At 47.8% G+C, this 21,657-nt stretch overlaps 2 protein-coding genes and 1 pseudogene across 2 annotated transcripts in view; 1 reads left to right on the top strand and 2 right to left on the bottom strand.

The window, feature by feature from the left end:
• The window catches only part of LOC101358052 (nucleoporin NUP188 homolog), a 49,894-nt gene extending 48,664 nt beyond the window's left edge, over positions 1 to 1,230 (bottom strand). The window contains exon 1 of the mRNA XM_023730797.1: positions 1,199 to 1,230. Coding sequence (XP_023586565.1) covers positions 1,199 to 1,230 — 32 coding nt within the window. The remainder of the gene's footprint in view (positions 1 to 1,198) is intronic.
• A 206-nt stretch (positions 1,231 to 1,436) lies between these two features.
• On the top strand, positions 1,437 to 3,281 carry LOC101344291 (dolichol kinase-like; annotated as a pseudogene).
• Positions 3,282 to 4,732: 1,451 nt separating this feature from the next.
• On the bottom strand, positions 4,733 to 14,832 carry LOC101344028 (phytanoyl-CoA dioxygenase domain-containing protein 1-like). Its single transcript, XM_023730617.1, is given in 11 exon segments — positions 4,733 to 4,985; positions 5,091 to 5,217; positions 8,141 to 8,257; positions 8,358 to 8,486; positions 9,785 to 9,806; positions 10,457 to 10,519; positions 10,606 to 10,661; positions 11,552 to 11,599; positions 11,758 to 11,833; positions 12,986 to 13,003; positions 14,818 to 14,832. Coding segments are annotated over 11 exon segments (717 nt in total). The 3' UTR covers positions 4,733 to 4,939.
• Between the last annotated feature and the right edge of the window lie 6,825 nt (positions 14,833 to 21,657).

Raw genomic sequence — 21,657 nt, 5'->3', positions numbered from 1 at the left:
AGAGGAGGGCACAGTGGCCACAATGCTCTCCTGTACAAAGGCTAGCATGAAACGACAGGGGAGAAAAAAGCAAACTGGTCCTCACAAGGCATAGATGTAGTCCAGTGGAAATTCCAGAGGACAAAATCTCACTTCCAGCTGGGAAGTGAAGGAATTGATGTCAGAGAAAATGGACAATATTTGTAATAAATACTAACGGCTTATTACATGCTATTCCTGGGTACTGGCGATAGAGTGGTGAACACGACAGAAAAAGCGGGGAAAACATTGTTGGCACGGGGAATAATAAGTGACATAATTAATTTTACCAAGGAAGGTGGTAGGGAGACACCTCTTCAAGGTGTAATGTGGAAGATAGAGGTGTGATGGTTTCCTTACAGCTTTGGAGTCGAACAGATTCGGATTTCAATGCTCACTTTACCACTTACTTAGCTAGCTGAATTGGAATTCTGACTCATCTGTAAAATAAAAAGTGCCTCAGAGTTATGAGAATTCAAAAGCGCCTCACCAGTGTCCGGCGTTAGCAAGCCCTCTGTACTGAGAACTGCTATCATTCGTTTTATTATTTCATCTTCTTGTCCCCAGAGCCTAGCACTTTACCTGGAATGCCTCGGAAGATCTGAACATACCAGCTGACTGAATCAATGTATGAAAAAAAAAAATGAAAACATGGGTGAATTAAAGGCTGAGCGGTGAAAGAGCAGAAACTAAAAAGAGGTGGCTCCGTGCAACATGAGAGCACACAGGAAGAACCTGGGAAGCAGGGAAGGCCCGGGACAGGTCACAGGGAGGCTGCGGCGAGGACGTCGGACCGAAGGGAGAAGGTCCTCAAGGCGACCGCAAAGCGCCCCGTCGCGCCCCGAGGTAGCGTCACGGCCAGAGGAGAAAGTGCGACTGGGGCGCCAAGCGACACGCCGGAGGGGAGAGAGGAAGAACAGAAAGGTACTTGGGTGAGGAGACGGGAGGCCCACCACTGACGGATGAGGTGAGGAACCGGCCCTCCTCTCAAAGAAGTCCCTTCAGATCCCCGCGCGCGGGGACCGTTTGGACGTAACTGCCTCCCGTCTCGGCGCCGTCTACCCAGCCAGGCTTCACTCCGTCACCGCCGCCACATCCCACTCCCCATTCTCGCCCCGCCTCTGCTTGCTTTCGAGCCCGCGCCTCAGAGCCAACCCCGACAACTCGGCCCGCTCCGCACCTCACACACGACTCGCCAGCGGCCGCCGCCATCTTCCCGCGCGCGCGCCCCGGACCCGCCCCTAGACGAGGCGCCCACGTGACCGCTCGCCTACAACCAAACGCGTGGGGCGGGGCTCCCGTCACGTGACCTCGGTACGGGGCGGGGCCAAGATGGCGGTGACCGGGGACAGGCAGAATCCCCGGCAAGAGTGGCCGCGGGCGTGAGGAAGGCACCCGAGTGACGACGTCTCGCACGCCCGGTGCCCACCAACACTTGTGTCATCTCGGGCTTGGCTGGAGGTGGCATCATTTACATCATGAAGCACTCGCTAAGTGTGGGTGAGGTGATCGAGGTCCTAGAGGTCCTGCTGATCTTCGTGTACCTCAACATGATCTTGCTGTACCTGCTGCCCCACTGCTTCACCCCAGGATCAGTGCTGGTATTAGGTGGCATCCGCTTCGTGCTCAACCAGCTCATCGGGCGCTCTCTCTGGTGGAAAGCCAGGGGGACCCGGTGGACTTCTTAGTGGTGGTGGTGGTAGGGATGGTGCTCTTGGGCATCTTCTTCAGCACCCTTTGTCTTCGTGAACTCGGGCACCTGGGCCTCCTCCATCTTCTTCCACCTCATGACCTGTGTGCTGGGCCTGGGCGTGGTCCTGCCCTGGCTGCACCGACTCATCCGCAGGAACCCCTTGCTCTGGCTCCTTCAGTTCCTCTTCCAGACTGACACCCGCATCTACCTCCTAGCCTACTGGTCTCTGCTGGCCACCTTGGCCTGCCTGGTAGTGCTGTACCAGAATGCTAAGCGGTCATCTTCTGAGTCCAAGAAGCACCAGGCCCCCACCATCACCCGGAAGTATTTCCACTTCATTGTGGTAGCCACCTACATCCCAGGTATCATCTTTGACCGGCCACTGCTCTATGTGGCTGCCACTGTATGCCTGGCAGTCTTCATCTTCCTGGAGTATGTGCGCTACTTCCACATCAAGCCCCTGGGGCACACTCTGCAGAGCCTCCTTTCCCTTTTCCTGGATGACCGAGACAGTAGGCCACTCATCCTGACCCACATCTACCTGTTCCTGGGCATGTCTCTTCCCTTTGTCTGGTCCCTAGACCCTGTACGCAGAAGAGTAGCGTGGGGGGAGCAAGGGCCCTAGTCCCTTACGCTGGTGTCCTGGCCGTGGGTGTAGGCGATACTGTGGCCTCCGTCTTTGGCAGCACCATGTGAGAGATCCACTGGCCTGGAACTAAAAGACTTTTGAGGGGACCATGATATCTGTATTTGCCCAGATCATTTCTGTAGCTCTGACCTTAATCTTTGACAGTGAAGTGGACCTAAACTACAGTTATGCTTGGGTTTTGGGGTCCATCAGTACTGTGTCCCTCCTAGAAGCGTACACAACACAGATAGACAATCTCCTTTTGCCTCTCTAACTCCTGATATTGCTGATGGCCTAGTCGCTGTGCAGCAGCAGTGATGGAGAAAACAGGAACATGGGGAGGGCAAATGACCCCCACAGCAGCCAGCCACTTGGGTATGAAGAGCCAAGGGGTGAAAAGAAAATTTGATTTTTAGGTTGGTTCAGATTTAAAAGAAAAATCAAAGCTCTCTTGGTTTTAGTTTTGCTAATTTTTTTTTTTTTTTTTAAAAAAGCTTAAAGGATAGTGCAATAACTCAAAGAACTTGAGTGTGCTGTGGAGCCCCTGCACCCCTGCACCTTCCCATCCTCAGAGGGGACCGGAGTGGACACTGGAGGGAGGCAGTAGAGCATAGTGGTTAATGCTTCAGGTTCTGGTATCAAACTAACCTGGTTAGAATCCTTGGCTGCACCACTTACTAACTGTGGCCCCAATTCTCCCGTCTGCAAGATGGGAATAATTAATAACAGCATGCACCTCATGGGGGTGTTGTGAGAATCCAGTGAGATGAGGTGTGTCAAGTGTCTAGGGCACAATGAGCAGTCAGTAAGGGAAAGGGTCGTTATTACCTAGACCAGTCTCATTATAGCAGAAAAGCCATGCAAGCCAAGGGGGTTTTATCAGTTGTACTTGGAGACCAGAGTGACCTTTACTACTGTTTTATTTGGAGGAGGAAAACTCAAGGGAGAAATAGCTGAGTGCATGTGGTTTCTCCCATTTGGGATAGGAAGAAGTGAAGGGGAGAGGTAGGATGGGCTTGTTGCATGCATGAACAGGAGGATCAGGTCCCGGGCTGATGTCCTGTTTCAGCCAACCTCCTCCCCGACCCCCGCCTCCAACGTCTCTGCTGCCTGACTGAGTGGTGCTGCTGGGCTGGACAGCACAGGATCTTGTCAAGGGGTCCCTCCTGAGACCCTCTCACACTCCAGTCACGTCAGACTTGTCTTTGTCTCTTCCCTTGGCAACACATTAGAGCCCAGGACAGGTCCCAGGGGCTGGAGGAGTTTCCTGGGAGTTCAAAATGGCTCTACTCTGGAACTCTGCCTGAGCAAGAGGCCTACGCTGCAGCCTTGTTGTGTCCCACCGCATACCCCAATGCCAGCACAGAGCCTGGCATGTAGTAGGAACTCAGTCGACGTTTGCTGAGTGGATGAAAGTTTCCTGTCAGCGGGAAGACAGCACAACACATTTCATAAAGCTGAACATCCAATATGGCATGGGGAGGCCTAGCACAAAGAGGTGATAACTTTGGTCCAACAAGGCCAAGAGACAGGAACACAGCCAGGACCCGCTCTGGGAAAGCTTGCTCTTTTGTCTGAGAATCACTGCCAAGACCTTTCCCTCAGAGGATACTGAGACATTCCTTTGGGGCACAAAGGAAACTTAACAAATCTGTCACTTCCTTCAGGCTCCCTTCCGACTGCTTGCCAAAGGAGGCAGCATCAGCTTTGCCCTCACTGACTCCCTGGGTGGTCTTGGGAAAGGGCTTTCTCCTCTGGGCCTTGGTTAATCCATGTATAGAGTGTGGGGTACACTAAATCAGGGTTACGTACTCACCTACTAAGGTCAGGCAGGTAACAGATGAATGAGAACGGGGAAGTAGGAACTGTGCTGGACCTGAAAGCACATGTGCCTCTAAAGAGGCAGCTCCAGCCAGCAGTAGCCATGCTAGAATGTGGGCCCTGTGTTGTCGACCTTCTGCTCATTCAAGGGAAGTTTAAAAGCCTAGATCTTCATTTGACATCTCGCAATTTTAAAAAGTATTTTTAAAACACTGAAGCCCAAACAAAACACATCCGCAGTGGATCCAGCCCGTGGCCCCAGTGTATGACCTGTGGGACAGACCTAGGTTTTTGGGACCTCCCAGTTAAGCAGGATTTGGATTTGGCAGTTGTTCCAACAGAGGGTCTGTATACCTGCCAAGCATTCATTCCCAAGCTCATCTTGAGATCAGGGCTGATTGGGAGAAAGGACCAAGAAGCTGCGTTTAGAAGTTGTTTTTATTCAGTGTCTCAAACGGTACAAATCAGAGTTGCATCTCAGAGGACAGAAGATGAGAAGCCAGCAGAGAGGTGGCCAGAGCACTTTCATGCCAAGAGGCTACCTCAAGGAGGAGAGTATGCTGGGGCAGGGAGGAGGTAGGGAGTGAACATCTTAGCAACGCCTCCCATCCAGCTCCTGCTGCTGCCTCCTGGGCTCCGGGCACAGACACTAGCAGAGGAAAGCGCAGGAGAGATGCAACTTCGCCATTGCAGCCGGGAGGTCAGGTGAGGCAGCTTGCCTGCTCTCAGTGTTTGCAAGCTCCCTGGGAGGGGCAGTGCCCCAGTCCTGCTGAGGGCCATCAGGTGTACAGTGGACGAAAGGGCAGCTCAGCTGTTGGCTGGAGCCTGCAGAGGGCAAAGGAGATGACCTCGAGAGGTGGGTCTTACTGCTCCCAGCCTCCAGTACCTCCTCAGGGAACCATCAGGGCACCCACACCCACCCTTTCCTACCAGTTCTCTGGGCTCCAGATGGTGCCAGAAGCCTCCACGAGGTGGAAAGTGTAGGCGTGGCGTGAGTGGTCAGAAAGGTTCTGCTCACTCTTGTGCACCACTTGTCCCTGGATTAGGATGAGGACCCCTGGAGAGGACCAAGCAGGTCATGTCCCCTCCCTGGGCCTGGGAGAACATCAGCCTGCACTCTCCCTTCCCAGGGCAGGAAGGGACATGGGCCCTCCTCCCTCAAGCAGTTCTGTTTCCCCCCTATCTATCCCCATTCCCATCCCTAATTGCTCAGCCTCTGCAGCCTGCTCCAGGGTCAGAGGTTGTGCTGTTTAGAGGTGGGTTCCCCTGGGATCAAGTCCCTTCAGCTGTGGCCTGTGCCCCTGCCAAGCCTTAAGAAGAGCATCCCCTTCTGTGGTGTTTGCAGAAGCGGGCAGCAGCTCTCCATACTGTGCCGATCAGCTATGACCTCAGCCAGTGAATGCTGAGTTGGACCTCAGTTTTCTTTCTTCTAAAAGGAAAAGGGTGGACCGATAGCCAGCATTTGTTGAGTGCTTGCTGTGTGCCACGCAAGTTTGGTGTAAACACCTTATACATGTCATCTCACTTGCTTACCCACTCTGTTGTTGTGTGCCATCGAGTCGATTCCAATTCATAGCTACCCTATATGACAATAGAACTGCCCCATAGAGTTTCCCAGGCTGTAATCTTTACAGGAGCAGATTACCATGTGTCATGGTTTGAATTATGTCACCCAAAAAATGTATGTATCAGTTTGGCTAGGCGATGATTCCCAGTGTTGCGTGATTGTCCTCTATTTTGTGACTGTAATTTTACATTAAAGAGGATTAGGGTGGGATTGTAACACCACCCTAAGCCAGGTCACATCCCTGATCCCTGATCCAACATAAAGGGAGTTTTCCTGGGGTGTGACCTGCACCACCTTTTATCTCTTATAAGAGATAAAAGGAAAGGGAAGCAAGTGGAGAATTGGGGGACCTCATACCACCAAGAAAGCAGTGCCGGGAGCAGAGCGTGTCCTTTGGACTCTGCGTCCCTGCGGGGAGAAGCTCCTAGTCCGGGGGAACATTGATGAGAAGGCCGACAGAGAGAGAAAGCCTTCTCCTGGAGCTGACGCCCTGAATTTGGACTTCTAGCTTACTAGACTGTGAGAAAATAAATTTCTCTTTGTGAAAGCCATCCACTTGTGGTATTTCTGTTGGAACAGCACTAGGTGACTAAGACAGAATTTGGTACCGAGAGAGTGGTGTGCTGCTCTAACAGATACCTTAAATGTGGAAGCGGTTTTGAAACTGTGAATAGATGGAGGAGCAGCAGTGGCAGAGGACCAGCAACAGCAGAGAACCTTCAGTGGCAGAGAAGTGGCAATGGCAGAGAACCAACAGCAGCAGAACCAGGAGTCCGGTGCAAGACGGCGCTGGAGCCAACTCACTGAACGAGAGCTGAGTGCCTGTGCACAGAGGCTTCCTGGCAGAGTGGGGTGCCTCTGGACACTTACCGGTGGAGGTACCGAGCTTTGAAGATGCGGGGCGTGAGGCCCGAGGGCCAAGAGGCCACAGGAGACAGAAGCAGAAGCTGAAGAGACAAGGAACACAACAAGCCTAGATGCCTCAGTCCGAAAAGGTATGGCCATGACCTCAGGGGTTTCAAAGGGTGGAGCCATGGCCTCTGGTGCTTCTAAGGGTAGAGTCCCCACTCCGACGGACTAGGAGAATGGTGTGTGCCTGTAGCCGAGGGAGCAGAGTTGCTGTCCCAGTGGGCCTGGAAGGCAGAGCTGAAGCCCAGAGCCGAGGGACTTCCACTCAGAATCTGGAGAGTGTGGCCAATGCCTAGAGTCTGGAGGTCAGGGGCATTGTGTACATTATCTGAGAGAATAGAAGTTTATTTTCAAAGCCTGGAGGGCTAATGTAATGTATTCTGCTGACTTGCTTTGTGCCTGTTATCCCTTCTTTTCCTCTGGTTTCTCCCATTTGTAATGGAAATGTCTAGCTTGTGCCCGTTCTGCCATTGTATGTTTGGAAGCAGATAACTTGTATTCTAGATTTCACAGATGAAGAGGAATTTTTGGATGTTGGACTTGGAGTTAAGACTTTTGCTATGATATGATGGAGTGAATACGTTTTCCATGTTGCAAGGATGTGATTTTTGGGGGGCCAAAGGGTGGAATGTCATGGTTTGAATTATGTCCCCCAAAAAATCTGTGTATCAATTTGGCTAGGCCATGATTCCCAGTGTAGTGTGGTTGTCCTCCATTTTGTGATTGTAATTTTACACTAAAGAGGATTAGGGTGGGATTGTAACACTACCCTAACCCAGGTCACATCCCTGATCTAACATAAAGGAAGCTTCCCTGGAATGTGGCCTGCACCACTTTTTATCTCTTGTAACAGATAAAAGGAAAGGGAAGGAAGTGGAGAATTGGGGGACCTCATACTACCAAGAAAGCAGTGCCAGGAGCAGAGTGTGTCCTTTGGACCCAGAGTCCCTGCGCGGAGAAGCTCCTAGTCCAGGGGAACATTGATGAGAAGGCCGACAGAGAGAGAAAGCCTTCCCCTGGAGCTGACGCCCTGAATTTGGACTTCTAGCTTACTAGACTGTGAGAAAATAAATTTCTCTTTGTGAAAGCCATCCACTTGTGGTATTTATGTTAGAGCAGCACTAGGTGACTAAGACACCATGTGTTTTCTTCCGCAGAGCGGCTGGTGGGTTTGAACCACCAACCTTTCATTTAGGAGCTGAGCACCACCAGGGCTCCTTCTTCTCTACTCTACACTGGAGGAAACTGAGGCTCAGAGAGGTTCAGTCATTTGCCCAAAGAGTCAGCCCGTAAGTAGCAGAGTCTGGATTTGAGCCCCATCCGGAGACCTTGCTATTAACCACATTGCTAAATGCCCATCCAGCCCCAACCTTCCTCATTCTGTAACTTCACAGGCCTCAGATGATCCTGTGGGGAGCCTCTTCAGTGCTGGTGGTCAGAACGACTAGGGACCTGTGTGCATGGCCCGAGCCCCCGCCTTCGCTGCCCTCCGAAGCCTGCCTACCTCTCTGCACAGGTGTGGGCACAAAGAGGCTGTTCTCCCAGGCTGGATCTGACCCCAGGAAGCTGGTGCCAGGTGCTCAGCCAGCAGGAGCCCAGACCATCCTTCTTGCCACTCCACCTGCAGGCCAAGTTGGAGCCGTTAGCCCCTCTTTTCTCCAGGTTCCTCTCCATGGGGCCAAGGAGGATATAGGCGGGCAGGCAGAGACAGGTATCCTCACTGGTATGGGAGCCAGGGATGAACCAGAGGCAGTCGTTCTCCAGTGGGGTGTCCTCCAGCGGGATCCACATGCCCAGCAGCCGGCCCCGGGGCTCCGTGTACAGAAAGGTGGCATCTTGATGAGGGGAGACTGCGGCAGGCCTGGGGATGAGGAGCCTACCCCTTTGGCCGGCCCCACCTCACCTTGGCCCCATTCCACCCACACCCCCAGTCCTCCTGGAGCCCTCCAGGACCAGCCTCCCCATGATCAGTTAGAATCTTGCCCCTTCCTGGTCCGAGACTTTTGGGCAAGAGATTTCACTTCCGAAAGCTTTGATCTCCCAAACTGTGAAGTGGCTCCAGCAATAACCTAACTCTTACAGTTAGTTGCTGGATGATTCCATGAGATGGTTCATGAAGGGTGCATAGTACAGGGCGTGACATTGCTTGCTAAAAAGTAGCTACAATCGTTTAATTTCAGCCAAGTAGCTAAAGCCACTTTTCTTAACCAAGGACAAACAAGCAGCCTCCAGCCACCAGAGGGTCACCAGGTGGGATAAGATTGGAAAGTTGGGTGCAAAGGGGGGATGGCTATGACTAACCATCCATATTTTTAAATATCTGCCCAAGTGATGCTGGGGCCAGGCAGGATGGAGAACCATTGAACAAAGACAGCAAAGTCTGCAGGAACAAAGTAAGTAAAGAAGGTGCGAGCCTCACCTCCTTCCTGCCTGGGAAATTGTGTGTCTGAGCGCTAGACTTTAAGAGGGACTTTGACAATCTGGATGGCATCCACAGGAAGGCATCTAATAGTGGGGGCTCCGTAGCCTTTAGGGAGGAATGCCTGAAGGAATTGGGGTTGCTGGGCTTGGGCAGAGAAGGCTCAGGGAAGGGGTGGTCATTCCTCCAGAGGACTGCCCTTGGGCTGAATGGCAGGGAGGAGGGGGTGGTCACAAGGAGGTAGACTTGGGCTCATGCAAGGAAAGAAAGGACTTCCTATGAGGAAGCGAGCTCCCTGTCACTAGAGGTAGTTACGCAGAATTACAGGCTGTAAAGGGTATCTGTGTATCTGGTGGGAGTTGGAACTAGATCAGTAACTGCTATGTGGAATCAGTTCCCAGGAAGCTTGCTAAAAATACAGATTTCCAGGCCTGTGTAGCTCTACTGAATCAAAATCTCAGGAGACAGGTGCAAGGAATCTGCATTTTTAACAAACAAGGGTTGCTGCCAGGATCAGGAACAACTGTGCCAAGGGCTCCAAGGCTCCCTCCCAGTCCACTTTCTAGGAAGGAACAGAAGGTGGCTCCAACTCCTCCCGCCCTGGCCCAGCCTCCTGCCTACAGACATTCAGCAGTAGCTCTCCTTTCCTCCCAAGAGCTGACAACCACTGATGTCCCAGATCTCCCGCCTGTGGCCTTTGCTGGGTCCCACAGCCTGCTCTCAGCTTACCTTCACCACCAAAGTGAGGTTGCTGAAAGAAAGAAGCAGAGCCTGGTGAGGATAGGAGACAGCGGGAATGTGGGAGGTGCAGGCGCTGGCTGAGTCTTGTAGGATGTTCCGGCCCTGGCTCCAGGCGTTAACCTCCAAGGATTCCACCCCAATACCCAGCTACTGTGTACCTAGCATGTGCCAGGCTTTGGGGGATGCAAAAGAAAAAAGCACCCTGTGCAACAGGGAGCTCCCAGTCTAAGCAGGAGTCAGCATGCGCAAGCCTAAGAGCACAGCGCAGAATGAAACGAGGGCTAGAAGGAGAGGCGCAGATGAGGCCAGCAATTATGCTTTTCACCCTCAGGCTAAGACCCCTTTTCTTCTCAGGGAATCTGGAAAGCTTCTTGGAGGTGGCACTGAGCTGGGCCTTAGAAGCTGGGAGCAGAGCATTCTGATAGGCAAATAAGGGAGGAGAGAGTTCTGGGGAGCCCCTTCCCTCCTACCACCAAGTCTTAACTGAGCACCAACTAAATGCCAGAGGAGACCAATTTTATATGGGCTGTGCTGAGTTAATAATAATTCCTCAGTTCCTCAGGGAAGCAGCTTTTGGCCCATTGTAAGGAGCGGCTTGGTGTGAGCACTGTGCCCATTTTATACAAAGGAAACTAAGGTGTGGGGAGACAGAGAGCTCACCTTGAAGACATACATACTCTGTACCACCACAGGCATCTGGAGGCCAAGACTCCTGCCCAAGGCCTGGAAGGGGGCAGACGCCATGCTGCTGGCCTGCCCACATGCCTGTCTGGCCCACCCACCTGGCCTTCGCCCCATCCTCTGCTCACCTGTATCTTGGGGGAGTGTGTAACAGACTTGAAGACCAGATCAAGGGCGTGCAGAGCTGCAGGGACAGAAGGGGTTTAGGTGGCCAGACCCCAGCTCCCGTGCCTAGTTTGGGGCACCCAGACTCAGGCCTCATTTTGACATTCTCACCTATTTGGTGTGCGTTAAACTTTCTGTTTGTTTATAACCAAGTAACAGGTCCCACAGATGCCTTCATCCCACCCCAGGCCTCATCTCACTCATGACCTTACTCTTGACCTTCCTGCCATCTGGGAACCTCCCTCCAGCCCTGACTCCCCATTCCTCATGGAGGACGAAGGGCTCCAAGGGGCCCATCACTTGGTAACAATCTCCATTCCTTTCCTGTAAGCCTCAGTCTCCTCCTCTGTAAAATGGGGACCAGCAGAATAGCCCTGCCTCCCAGGGCTGCTGGGAGGACTCAGTGGGCTAACACATGTACCGCTATTGCCCAGGGCCTGGCACAGAACAGTCACTCATTATCACTATTTGCCATCGTTATTGTGATTTCACAAAGTGAGGGTTTCCTGGCTTGGTTTTGAGCATAATTGAATGGAACCATGTTGGTATGCCAGGTGCCCCTGGAGGAGGCTCCAGGAAGCAGTTGTACCAAGGACCTAGGAGGCCCCCATTCCTGGGGTCTGGGCCATCCCCAGACTAGGCAGCAGAGAGTTGAAGGGCTTGCATGTGCCCATCTGCACTGGGGAGGAACTCGATGAGACCCCTTTTCCCAGTGGTGTGGTGGCAGCACCTTGACCAACCATCACATGATTGACATCAAAAGATGCAGAAGAGCAGGGCCAGTGGGAGCCTGCAACCAGGAATACCAGTTGTCCAGCCATTAGCTTACTATGGTCTTTGAGCAAGACCCCTAATCCCTTCAGGCTTCAATTTCCTCGTTTTTTTCCTGCCCTCCCACACCCTGCTTACCATGGCCAATTTTGTTGATGGACTTCTCTGGAGGGACCAGGAAATTGCCTGTGGCATAAGGAACAGGTCAAGGCAGAAGAAGATCCAGAGTCCATCCTCCCGTGGGCAGCTGACTTCAACGCCCTTCCAGCCCTGGGGGACAGATACCTCAGTCCAGCCCGCCCTCACCGTGGCTCTTCCACATCTCTAGGTCCCCAGCTCCGAACATTCCTTGTCAAAAACATCTTCCTCAAAGAAGAATCGAATTTTGTCACCGCTGCTCAAGAAATACTCTGTGCTGCCCTGTGGAGAGAATACATCAGAGGGGCTGAGAGAACACCAGGCATCAGAGCTGGGCCTGGCAAAGAGGGAGGGAGGATTCAGACACTTCCCACCCACACCGGGCTACAGAACCCCTTCCGTGCTTCCCAAAATTGGCCACTGAAGCACAGGACAGTTAATTGGAACCCCAAACGCCTGGAAGTACAGCCTGACGCTACAAGCATGGAATTTCTTGCAAACCTTTTAATAAGTCATGCGACTCTTATGCTCTACTTGATAGTGTTGAGATTAAGAAAACAGGTGCTAGAATCAAACAGGCCTGGTTCCTGGGTAGCCTTGGGCTACTCACTTTACCTCTCCAGGCCTTGGTTTTCTCATCTGTAAAATGGGAATAATAATAGAACTCACCTCCCCCAAACTGTTGAGGGCTTCAGCCAGAGGCTGAATCTCACAGCAGTTGGAGCAGACTCTGGAGCTAGAATTGTTGTTGTGAGGTGCTGTGGAGTCGATTTCGACTGATAGTGACAACCACGGAGCAGCTGGGTGGGTTCGAACCACTAACCTCTCAGTTAGCAGCCGAGCACTCAACCATTGCGCCACCAGGGCTCCGTAATAGTTGGGCTCAAATCCCAGCTCTCCCACAGACCAGCTGTGTGACCACAACCACATTACTGGACTTCTCTGGGCTTAGTTTCATCCATAAAGTACAGACGGTATTAATGGTATTGATCTTATAGGGTGTGGTAACAAATACTTCCAAAGCACTAGCGCAGTCCTTGGAATGTGGTCAATACCATGTGAATATTGGCTTCTATTATCATTATTATGTATAAAACATTTAGTGAGGGCATGGCTAAACGCTCAATAAATATAAACTATTACTAATCCTTTCCTGTTTTCTTAATAACCTATCCTTGAAATGACTGCACATGAAGAACATTATCAATGTCACTGAATTCTACGTGGACAAATTGTGGAATTGGCAAATGTTTTGTTTGCATATTTTTACCGCAATAAAAAAATTTTTAAAAGAACGTATCCTTGTTAATTTTTAAAATTGATTTTGTTGTTGTTGTTGAGAATATACACAGCAAAATATACACCTATTCAACCATTTCTACATGAACAGTTCAGTGACAATGGTTACATTCTTTTAGTTGTGCAACCACTCACCCTCCTTTTGAGTTGTTCCTCTTCCATTAACATGAACTCACTGCCCCTTGAGCTTCCTATCTAATCTTTCAAGTTGCTGTTGTCACTTTGATCCCATATAGATAGTTCTTCAAAGAGCAGAATTAATGCTCAAGGCAGACATATGTTACTAATTAAGCTAAACTACTTTTTGGTTTTAAGAACACTATAGGGGATAGTTCTGGTTTAAAGTTTAAAGATTATCTCAGGGCAATAGTTTCAGGGGTTCATCTAGCCTCATGGCTCTAGAAAGTCTTGAGTCCATGAGAATTTGAAATTCTGTTGGCATTTCCCCCCTTTTGATCAGGATTCTTCTATAGAATCACTTGTCAAAATGTTCAGTAATAGTAGCCAGGAACCATCCAATTCTTCGGGTCTCATGACAAAGGGGGCGATTGTTCATGGAGGCAATTAGCCACAGATTCTATATCCTCCTCCTATTTCTGACTCTCCTCTTCCTCTGTTGCTCCAGGAGAATAGAGACCAACTATTCTACCTTGAGGAGCCCTGGTTGCACAGTGGTTAAGAGCTTGGCTACTAACCAAAAGGTCATCAGTTTGAATCTACCAGCTGCTCTTTGGAAAACCTATGAGGCAGTTCTACTCTGTCCTATAGGGTCACTATGAGTTGAAATCGACTCAACAGAAATAGGTTTTTTTTTTTTTCATTGTACCTTGGATGGCTGCTTGCAAGCTTTTAAGATCCCAGGTACTACACAACAAGCTAGGAAGTAGAACAGAAGCACTAAACACGTTATTAGGTCAGTTAACTGCAGTGTCCCATGAAATCATGATCCTAAACCTCTAAACTAAGATATCCTTGTTAATTTTAATATAACGTTTTACATTTCTTAGCATGACATGCAAATGTTGTTCTAGGAAGCTGTCCCATGTTTTCCTTGTCCACCCTTGACCTGCTATCATATATCTCCCTCCTCAGTGGGAAGCATTTTACAAATGCAGACCATGCCTACCCTCCTATGTGGTGATGTAACTGGAGCTGAGTGGTACCAGCCCCCCTACCTGGGTTCCCCAGGTGGCCACAGGCGCACCACTCCCTCATGTGTGCATCTGCTCTCAGACTCAGCCTACATGACTCAACTCTATTTCCTGCCTGGCCCCTTTCAAAGCCCTTCCACTGAAAGCTAAAAGCTGTTTCCAGTATTCTTAGCTCTTCTGCACCACAGGAGGGTGAGGGACATAAGTCAGGGGAGCAAAATTGATAATAATATTAAAGATGATGATGCTATACCATGTGTCAAAGATTTCATTTAACTTGTTAATTAACTTGTCAGTTAAGAAGGGAACCAGTGAGATGTTACAACTGGTTCAAAGAATTCCAAGATCACGTGTATATAGGCAATAAAGAATGCTAAAATGAATTTACAAAGAGATAAAAAATCAGCCACTCCACAGGGCAATAATTGTCACCAAAAATATGACACCATTCATATCCATTTCTACAGACAATATCATATGCATTATTATCAGTTTCACACAGCTTGCAGAGTTATAAAATAACTCAAAGAATGAAATGTGGAGCAAACCTGGAAAGGAGAGCTAGGCAGGATCCCCAGCAATTTTTTTTTTTTTTTTTTTTAGTGCCCATTTCAGTCTTGTGCAATATGTCAATGTTGAGGGTTATAAATCAAGATATATACACTTTCTTCTCCCATCCTGCCCTCCACCCACACACCCTCTGATTTCTGGAATATTCTCAACAGCTTGGAGGGCACAAGATTCGGCCCCCTCACTCCCTCGAGCCCTTGGGTGACTGTCTCTGGCCGCAGGACCTCCCATCTCATCTTTCCCCACCTGGAAGGTAGGCATTGGCCAAATTAGATGAACTACTTAGAGGAAACTGTCTTTCTGTAACCCTTTATCCATGTAGTTCAAGTCCCCCTTCTCTGGGATACAAGGCTTCTGGCCATTGTAATACCCTCCGTGCCCACCAGACGGCAGGAGTTCCTTGGCGTGAGCGTGCATGAGCCTCTCTGGTGTGCCTGCATCAGTGCTTCTCCTTGGCTGCACTGCCACAAACAGGCTCATAGAGTCAGATCATAGCACAAAGGGTTACAAGAACTTGGTGGGAGAACCCCCTTTGAGTATCTATGCATCCATCTTAAACTGGGGGGAAATAATCAGAGTCTAGTGCCATTGGGGGAGAAGACTTACACAGGTGGGCCCATTAGAATCACTTGGCTCATTCTGGGTCAGCAACCTGCCTCTTTGTGGCAGGAGAACCACTGAGGAAGTACAGCAGAAGGATAGTACTTGTATCAGGCAGATCTGGGTTCAAATCCTACCTTTATCAATTACTAACTGTGCCGTTTAGGGCAAGGCTCGCCAACCGGAGCCTCCTTTTCCCCACCTGTCAAATGGGGACAAATAATACCTACCTTATACATTCATGGTGCCTGGCCCATGTGGAAGAGGCTGCACAGGCCTGGTTCACTAGTATTTACTCCCCATTGCTAACAGCCACATTGTCTCATGATCTTGTTTCTCCAGTCTCTACGAAAGGTTTAAGATTAACTGATGTTCCTCCTTGGAGGGTAGAAAACAAGTGATAATGATCTAAGGGTGAAAACCAAACAAAGCACCCATCTTGTGACAAGAAAACCAGGATGTTGCCAGATAATCCCCAAGGATGTCACTAGATAACCCCCAAGAATACCAGTAGAAGATTAACTCATCTGAGACATCACCACCTCAAGGGGACACTAACACAAACTTCTAAGACCCATAATCCTGTCCCTATAAAAGCCTTCAGCCGATCTCCAGTGGGGGAGATGGGTTTTTTTGAGCAACCTATTCCCCTCTGTCTCCTATATATTGATATATAATAAACCTCTTGCTGCTCACCTCACCCGTCTCAGAATTTGCTGTGGCAACAGGCAGCTCCAATCCACGTTATTGCGGTAATAAATTTGGTGGCCTGTACGGGGAGCTTCAGCCACTTGAGACACAGCAGCCCTGGGGCAGGGCCTGGGGCTGATTGACAGCTCTCCCAACAAGCAGCCCTGAAAGGTTTCATTTGCCTCTGGCGAGACTATCGGCCAGACCTGGGTCTGTCATGGCACCACTGGTCCCCAACCACGCCAAAAGAGGTGGGTGAAACAAAAGCAAGTCCTGCTAAGGAGGGATCCCAAGGTGAGTCCGCAACTCCTCTCCCTGTTGCGCTCAGGGCCAGGGTGGATAGGGCAGGCCCAAGGTTTCTGGAGCGGGACCTGAGCCCTTGGTTTCTGGGGCAACAGGCACCCCCAGATGACTGTCCCCGTCAGTAGGCTGACAAGTAGGGACTCCTGGTGACTCTAGAGTTCTGGTTCTGGGTGTGTGAATGCTCGTAAGTGTGTCTGGGAGGTTGAGATTCTCTAAGATCACCACTGTTGGCAAGCAGGGCCGTCTGAGAGGTTGAAGGGGGTCAAGAGCACCTCCATCAGCTTGCGGGATGTCTCATGACTGTGTCTGGGAGGTTGAGATTCTCTAAGAGCACCTCTGTTGGCAGACAGAGCTGTCTGAGAGGTTGAAGGGGGTCAAGAGCACCTCTGTCAGCTTGCGGGATTTATTCGTTTACTGTGGTTTTGTATCTGTCCTGTCATTTGTTTACTGTGGTTCTGTGTCTGTCCTGTCCATTGTCTGTGTATAACTAGTATTATACCATCTATGTGGGTGCCCTGATTCAGCTGTTAAGAGAAAGCTTCAAAAAGAAGGAAACCAAAAGCTTGAACCTTATCGCTTAACATCTTTGATAAATGAGCCTGGATTTCCCCCCCTACTACTGATTCACTGGTTGGGGTTCATATTTAAAAACACTATAAGCTGAGTATACTAGAAGTAACTTTGAATTTCAGTGGCCACTTCGGGAAAATGAGCTTTCATTTGTATTGTCCGTTTTTTTTCCTTTAGGAAACTTTGCTTGATGCTCAGGTTTTGTCAAGAGGTCTAATATTCCTCCATCTGAGGCTCCGGCAAGTTAATAAGTTTTATCTGGAACTTGTTTTTTCCATTGAGTCAATCTTCCCAAAATTTGTTATGTACACTTTAAGAAACTAGGATCCACATATCCTTTTTCGTGTGGGATTGTCTGGTGAGTTTACGTGGTCTTTCTGTCTCCTTTTTTTTTTCCTGAAAGAGCTTTGGTATTTACTAGGTAGATAGCCTTTCAAAATGTCTCCATCAACTTAAACATATGCCTTAGCTCAAGGGAAGCTTTGAAAGACCCTTTCCAGCTGGGTGGAGACTCTTTTAAGACAAAAGATAAGAAAAACTGTTGCTTTGTTATAGTTATTAGAAATTGAGCAGATCCTGATAATAGAACTGTAAACAAGTTCTCTCTATTATAGGAGAACTCTAAGAAGTCGAGCAATAGAAATCACAATGAGACACACCTAAAATGGCCTCGAAAATGCTTCCAGCAGTAATCAGAGGCTTAAAGTTATATCCATATCAATGAATTGGTCAATTAAACAGAGACTTTGTGATTTCCAGAGCCAGTTAATAAAATTGTTAAGGGCTAAATACTGGGTTGGGAAAGATATGAGAAACAGTAAAAGTTGAATAAAAAACTTGGAATGTTTAAACAGACTTTCTTTCAACAACAGTTATGTTTTATGGTATACAGGCTTAAAATAATTTCCAATACATTGTAGGTAACTTACTAATGTTAAATTGAGTTAATAGATATTTGTCATAATTTATGCTTATATATTTTGGCTTTTTATGCCACAAGAGAAAGGACAGTATATATATATTTAAGCCTGCTAATGAGTGTTCATTTTTGCCATTTATAGGGATGCACTATAAGAGGTATACAACAAAGACAACATTTAAGAGTTTTATTGAAAAAGAAATTTATTTGATTTGGTCAAGTTTTATCTGACTAAAGTTTAATGGTTTAATTTATGAGATTTTTAGGAGTTTTACTGTTAGGTAGCATATAAAACAAAGAATTAGGTTTCTCGCTGTTAAAATAACAAAATTTTCCTTTGATTTCTGAGTTAAAGGGTTAATTTATTCTTTGTGTAATCTGCCTGGAAGATGAAGGTTTGGTCTCTCATTAGAATAATATTCCTGAGTCTGAATACTAAGCCACATGGCTTTTAGAAAAGAAAGGTAAGATTTTTACTTTAAGATCTTTGGTTAAATAACTTAAGTATAGTTTCACAATGACCTGTAATATTATTATTTCTTTATTGCTAACTTGGTTGCAACTTTATCTTTTTGAATTTAGCATCATCAAAGCCAATGGTTTGATTAGAGAATTCACATCATTTACCTATGAAGTTTTTTTTTTATTACAATTCAGGTATTTAGAGATTTGATAATCTTGGTATATTCTTGTTGTATCCTGACTATATGGTATTTTGTCTCAAAATTATTATGTATTACATCTGAAGCTCTTTGAATACGGTTAATGGTTGTATTTAGAAATATTTTTATCTAAAGTTTTTCTTTTTTTTTTTAAACTGGTTGTATCTGGCCTTTACGTTGCACTTGTAATTAACTTCTATCAGGTCTTTCACTATTAACAGTATTATTTTTATAAGTTAATCATGGCCATATTAAGTTTTGTCACCTGCAGATAAGTTTTCACTTTGCTGATTTGCTGAAAATGTTTGACCAAAATATCTCAACAAGACAGACTATGTCAGACTTGCTAAAAGGACTGTGACTAGACTCAATCAAAATTTCCAGAACATTTATGCAGAAGCTGATGAGTTCACAGACTGTGACTGATCCAGAATCACATGGAACAGAAATTAACTACGTAAGACTGAGTAAAATGAAAGGAAACTATGAGTTGTATGTGAGAATATTGCCGATGTCTTAAGGGCCTACTTTCTAGATATAAGAAATCATTTTCCTTTCTGCTAAAGTATCTAACTAACGGGTTTAGATATTGTAACTCTTGAATTAGAAGTTCTGTTGGTAAACTTAGCAAAGTTGTGACTATCATAATCAGAGAAGTGTCTGAAATTTAAGCTATGATTTTACAAAACAGAACAGTATTAGCCTTTCCTGTTAGTCTCTCAAGAAACAGTTTGTGCCTAAATAGATAAATGCTGCTATATTTATATTAATACTCAATCTGAGGTTTTGCAAAATGTATTTGCTGTCGAGGTACGTGAAAAGCAGTTACTGAAGCTGCTTATGCATAAACAAACACCTGTTATGGGGGAAGGTCCATCTATCCCAGCCAAATCTCCTCTAGGCTGCATTCTAACAAACTGGAGGAGGTATAGCTATGAGCCTATGACAAGAAAGAGAATGATAAGCTTATGCAACAATGCATGGCTCCAATACCAGCTGGGGGACCAGAAACATTGTCTCCAAAATGGGTCTTTGGCTTACTGCATGATTTTTCAGCTTGACTTGTTTTGTAAGAAAAATAGGACAAGGCTCCCTATATTCAAGCTTTCATGTCTCTCTATCAAACTTTAAGTCCCTCTAACCAGGTTCTTTTCCAGGAAAAGCTGAAGGCAAAAGTGCTTCCTGAATCCTCACCGGAGGGTCCCCTTTTAGAAGGAATAGCCCTGATAACTGCGTTGGCTCCCCCCTCCGCCACATAGGGTAGGTGTGGTAGAAGCCAACAGGTCAGGTCGAAGAATGACAGCAGAGTCCCCTACCGAAAGGGCTGAGCCTGATTCTAGTCCAGCCAGCTTGAGAGAAACTGACGAAGAAAGGGAATCGGGAAGTAAGAGTCCGACTTCATCGGGTATGGTCACCCTCCTCCACACACACCTGTCAGGGTTCGGTTTTTGGTGAGGGTACTGCCAGGGCTCGGGCAGGGCAATTTCCTCTGAGAAAAATTCCAGCCGAAGGAGGAACAATGTTGGTACATACTCCTTTCTCTACCTCCGACTTGTATAATTAGAAGAATCACAATCCTCCTTATCGGAGTAACCCAAATAGGATGGCGGAGTTGTTCCTTTCCATTTTCTACAGATCCCGCCTGAAAACACATGTGCCTTACAGGCGACACTGTTGCAAGAAGAAATAGTGATACTTAGTGGCATTCCTTTGCATATTCAACAAAAGGAGAATCTGGAGGTCTGGGCATAAGAAAGGTCTGGATGAGCCCAGTCAGCCACACTGGTTAAAATTACTTTAAAACCTAGAGCACCTATTATAAACCAGAGACAATATTCCCTTCACAAGGAAGCTTTAGAAGGGATCACACTGTTAGTACATTGATACATAAAAATTAAACTTTTGAAATTTTGCCAGTTTACTTACAACACCCCTATCTTACTGGTGTTGAAACCGGGGACAAGAGAATATCGGTCTGTTCAAGACCTAAGGAAAATCAACCAAATAGTAGAGGACATTCATCCGATTGTGCCAAACCCATATACCCTCTTGGTTACTATACCCAGTCAATGTGCTCGGTTTTCAGTATTAGACTTGAAAGATGCCTTCTTTCGTATTCCTCTACACCCTGAGTCTCAGCCTCTATTTGCTATTGAATAGACTGATATTAAGACAGGGAATTGCTATGGGGGCACTAACTCAAACCCTGGGACCAGCCAGGTGACCAGTGGCCTACTTTTCAAAACAGCTGGACAACACGGCCTGGGGATGGCCCCCTTGTCTTTGAGCCGTGGCTGCAACATGTGAGGAAGCCAAGGAATTCACCCTTGGACAAAAGGTAACGGTAAACACACCACATACAGTTTTGCCTCTTTTGGAACAAAAGGGGTGGCTTTTTGGCTCATGGCAGGACGGATGGGAAAATGTCAGGCAATCTTGTTAGACAACTCAAATGCAGTTCTGAAGGCTGTCTCCTCCCTCAATCCCACCACATTGCTGCCTATTTCAGAAGATGCCGCCATGCATGACTGCCTAGAGATAACTGAAGAAGTTTATTCTAGCAGAACAGATCTCTCAGATGTTCCCTTGACTGACCCAGAGATAGAAATGTATACAGATGGCAGTAGCTTTCTATATGAAGGATGCCACAAGGCGTGATATGCGGTGGTGACACGAACTGATGTCTTAGAGGCAACTCCACTTCCTGCTGGCACTTCAGCTCAAAAGGCTGAACTCATAGTCCTCGGGCGGGCCCTGTGACTTGGAATAAGAAGACGCATAACTGTGTATACTGATAATAAATGTGCCCATCTGGTCCTTCACTCACATGGTGCCTTGTAGAAAAAAAAGGGGACTTCTGAATCTGCCAACAAAGAAATAAAACATGTAGCATAAATCCTAGAACTCCTGAAGGCAATCAATGATCCCCTTCAGGTGGCAGTGGTATAATGCCCCAGACACCTGGAAATGTGAAATATCTGCTGGTTTTTGTGGACACCTACTCAGGGTGGGTAGAGGCTTTCCTTCGTTGAACCGAACGAGCCCAGGAAGTGACCAAGGAATTACTCAAAGAAATTATACCCCATTTTGATCTTCCCATCTCAGTACAGAGTAACAACAGGAGAGCTTTTATGGCAACAGTCCCCCAAGACGTCAACAAGGTTTTAGATACAAATTGGAAAGTACACTCAGCCTGGAGACAACAATCGACTGGAGAGACCAAAAAGATGAACCATACTCTGAAAAAGTCCTTGGCGAAACTTTGCCAGGAGACAAGCTCCACTTAGATACAAGTTCTCCCCATTGCCCTGCTCAGAACCGGGTAGCCCCTCAAAGTGGGCT

The sequence above is a fragment of the Trichechus manatus genome, unplaced genomic scaffold (assembly GCF_000243295.1).
Source record: "Trichechus manatus latirostris isolate Lorelei unplaced genomic scaffold, TriManLat1.0 scaffold00038, whole genome shotgun sequence".
Lineage (NCBI taxonomy): Eukaryota > Metazoa > Chordata > Mammalia > Sirenia > Trichechidae > Trichechus > Trichechus manatus.
This window is presented reverse-complemented; position numbering and strand designations above follow the sequence as displayed.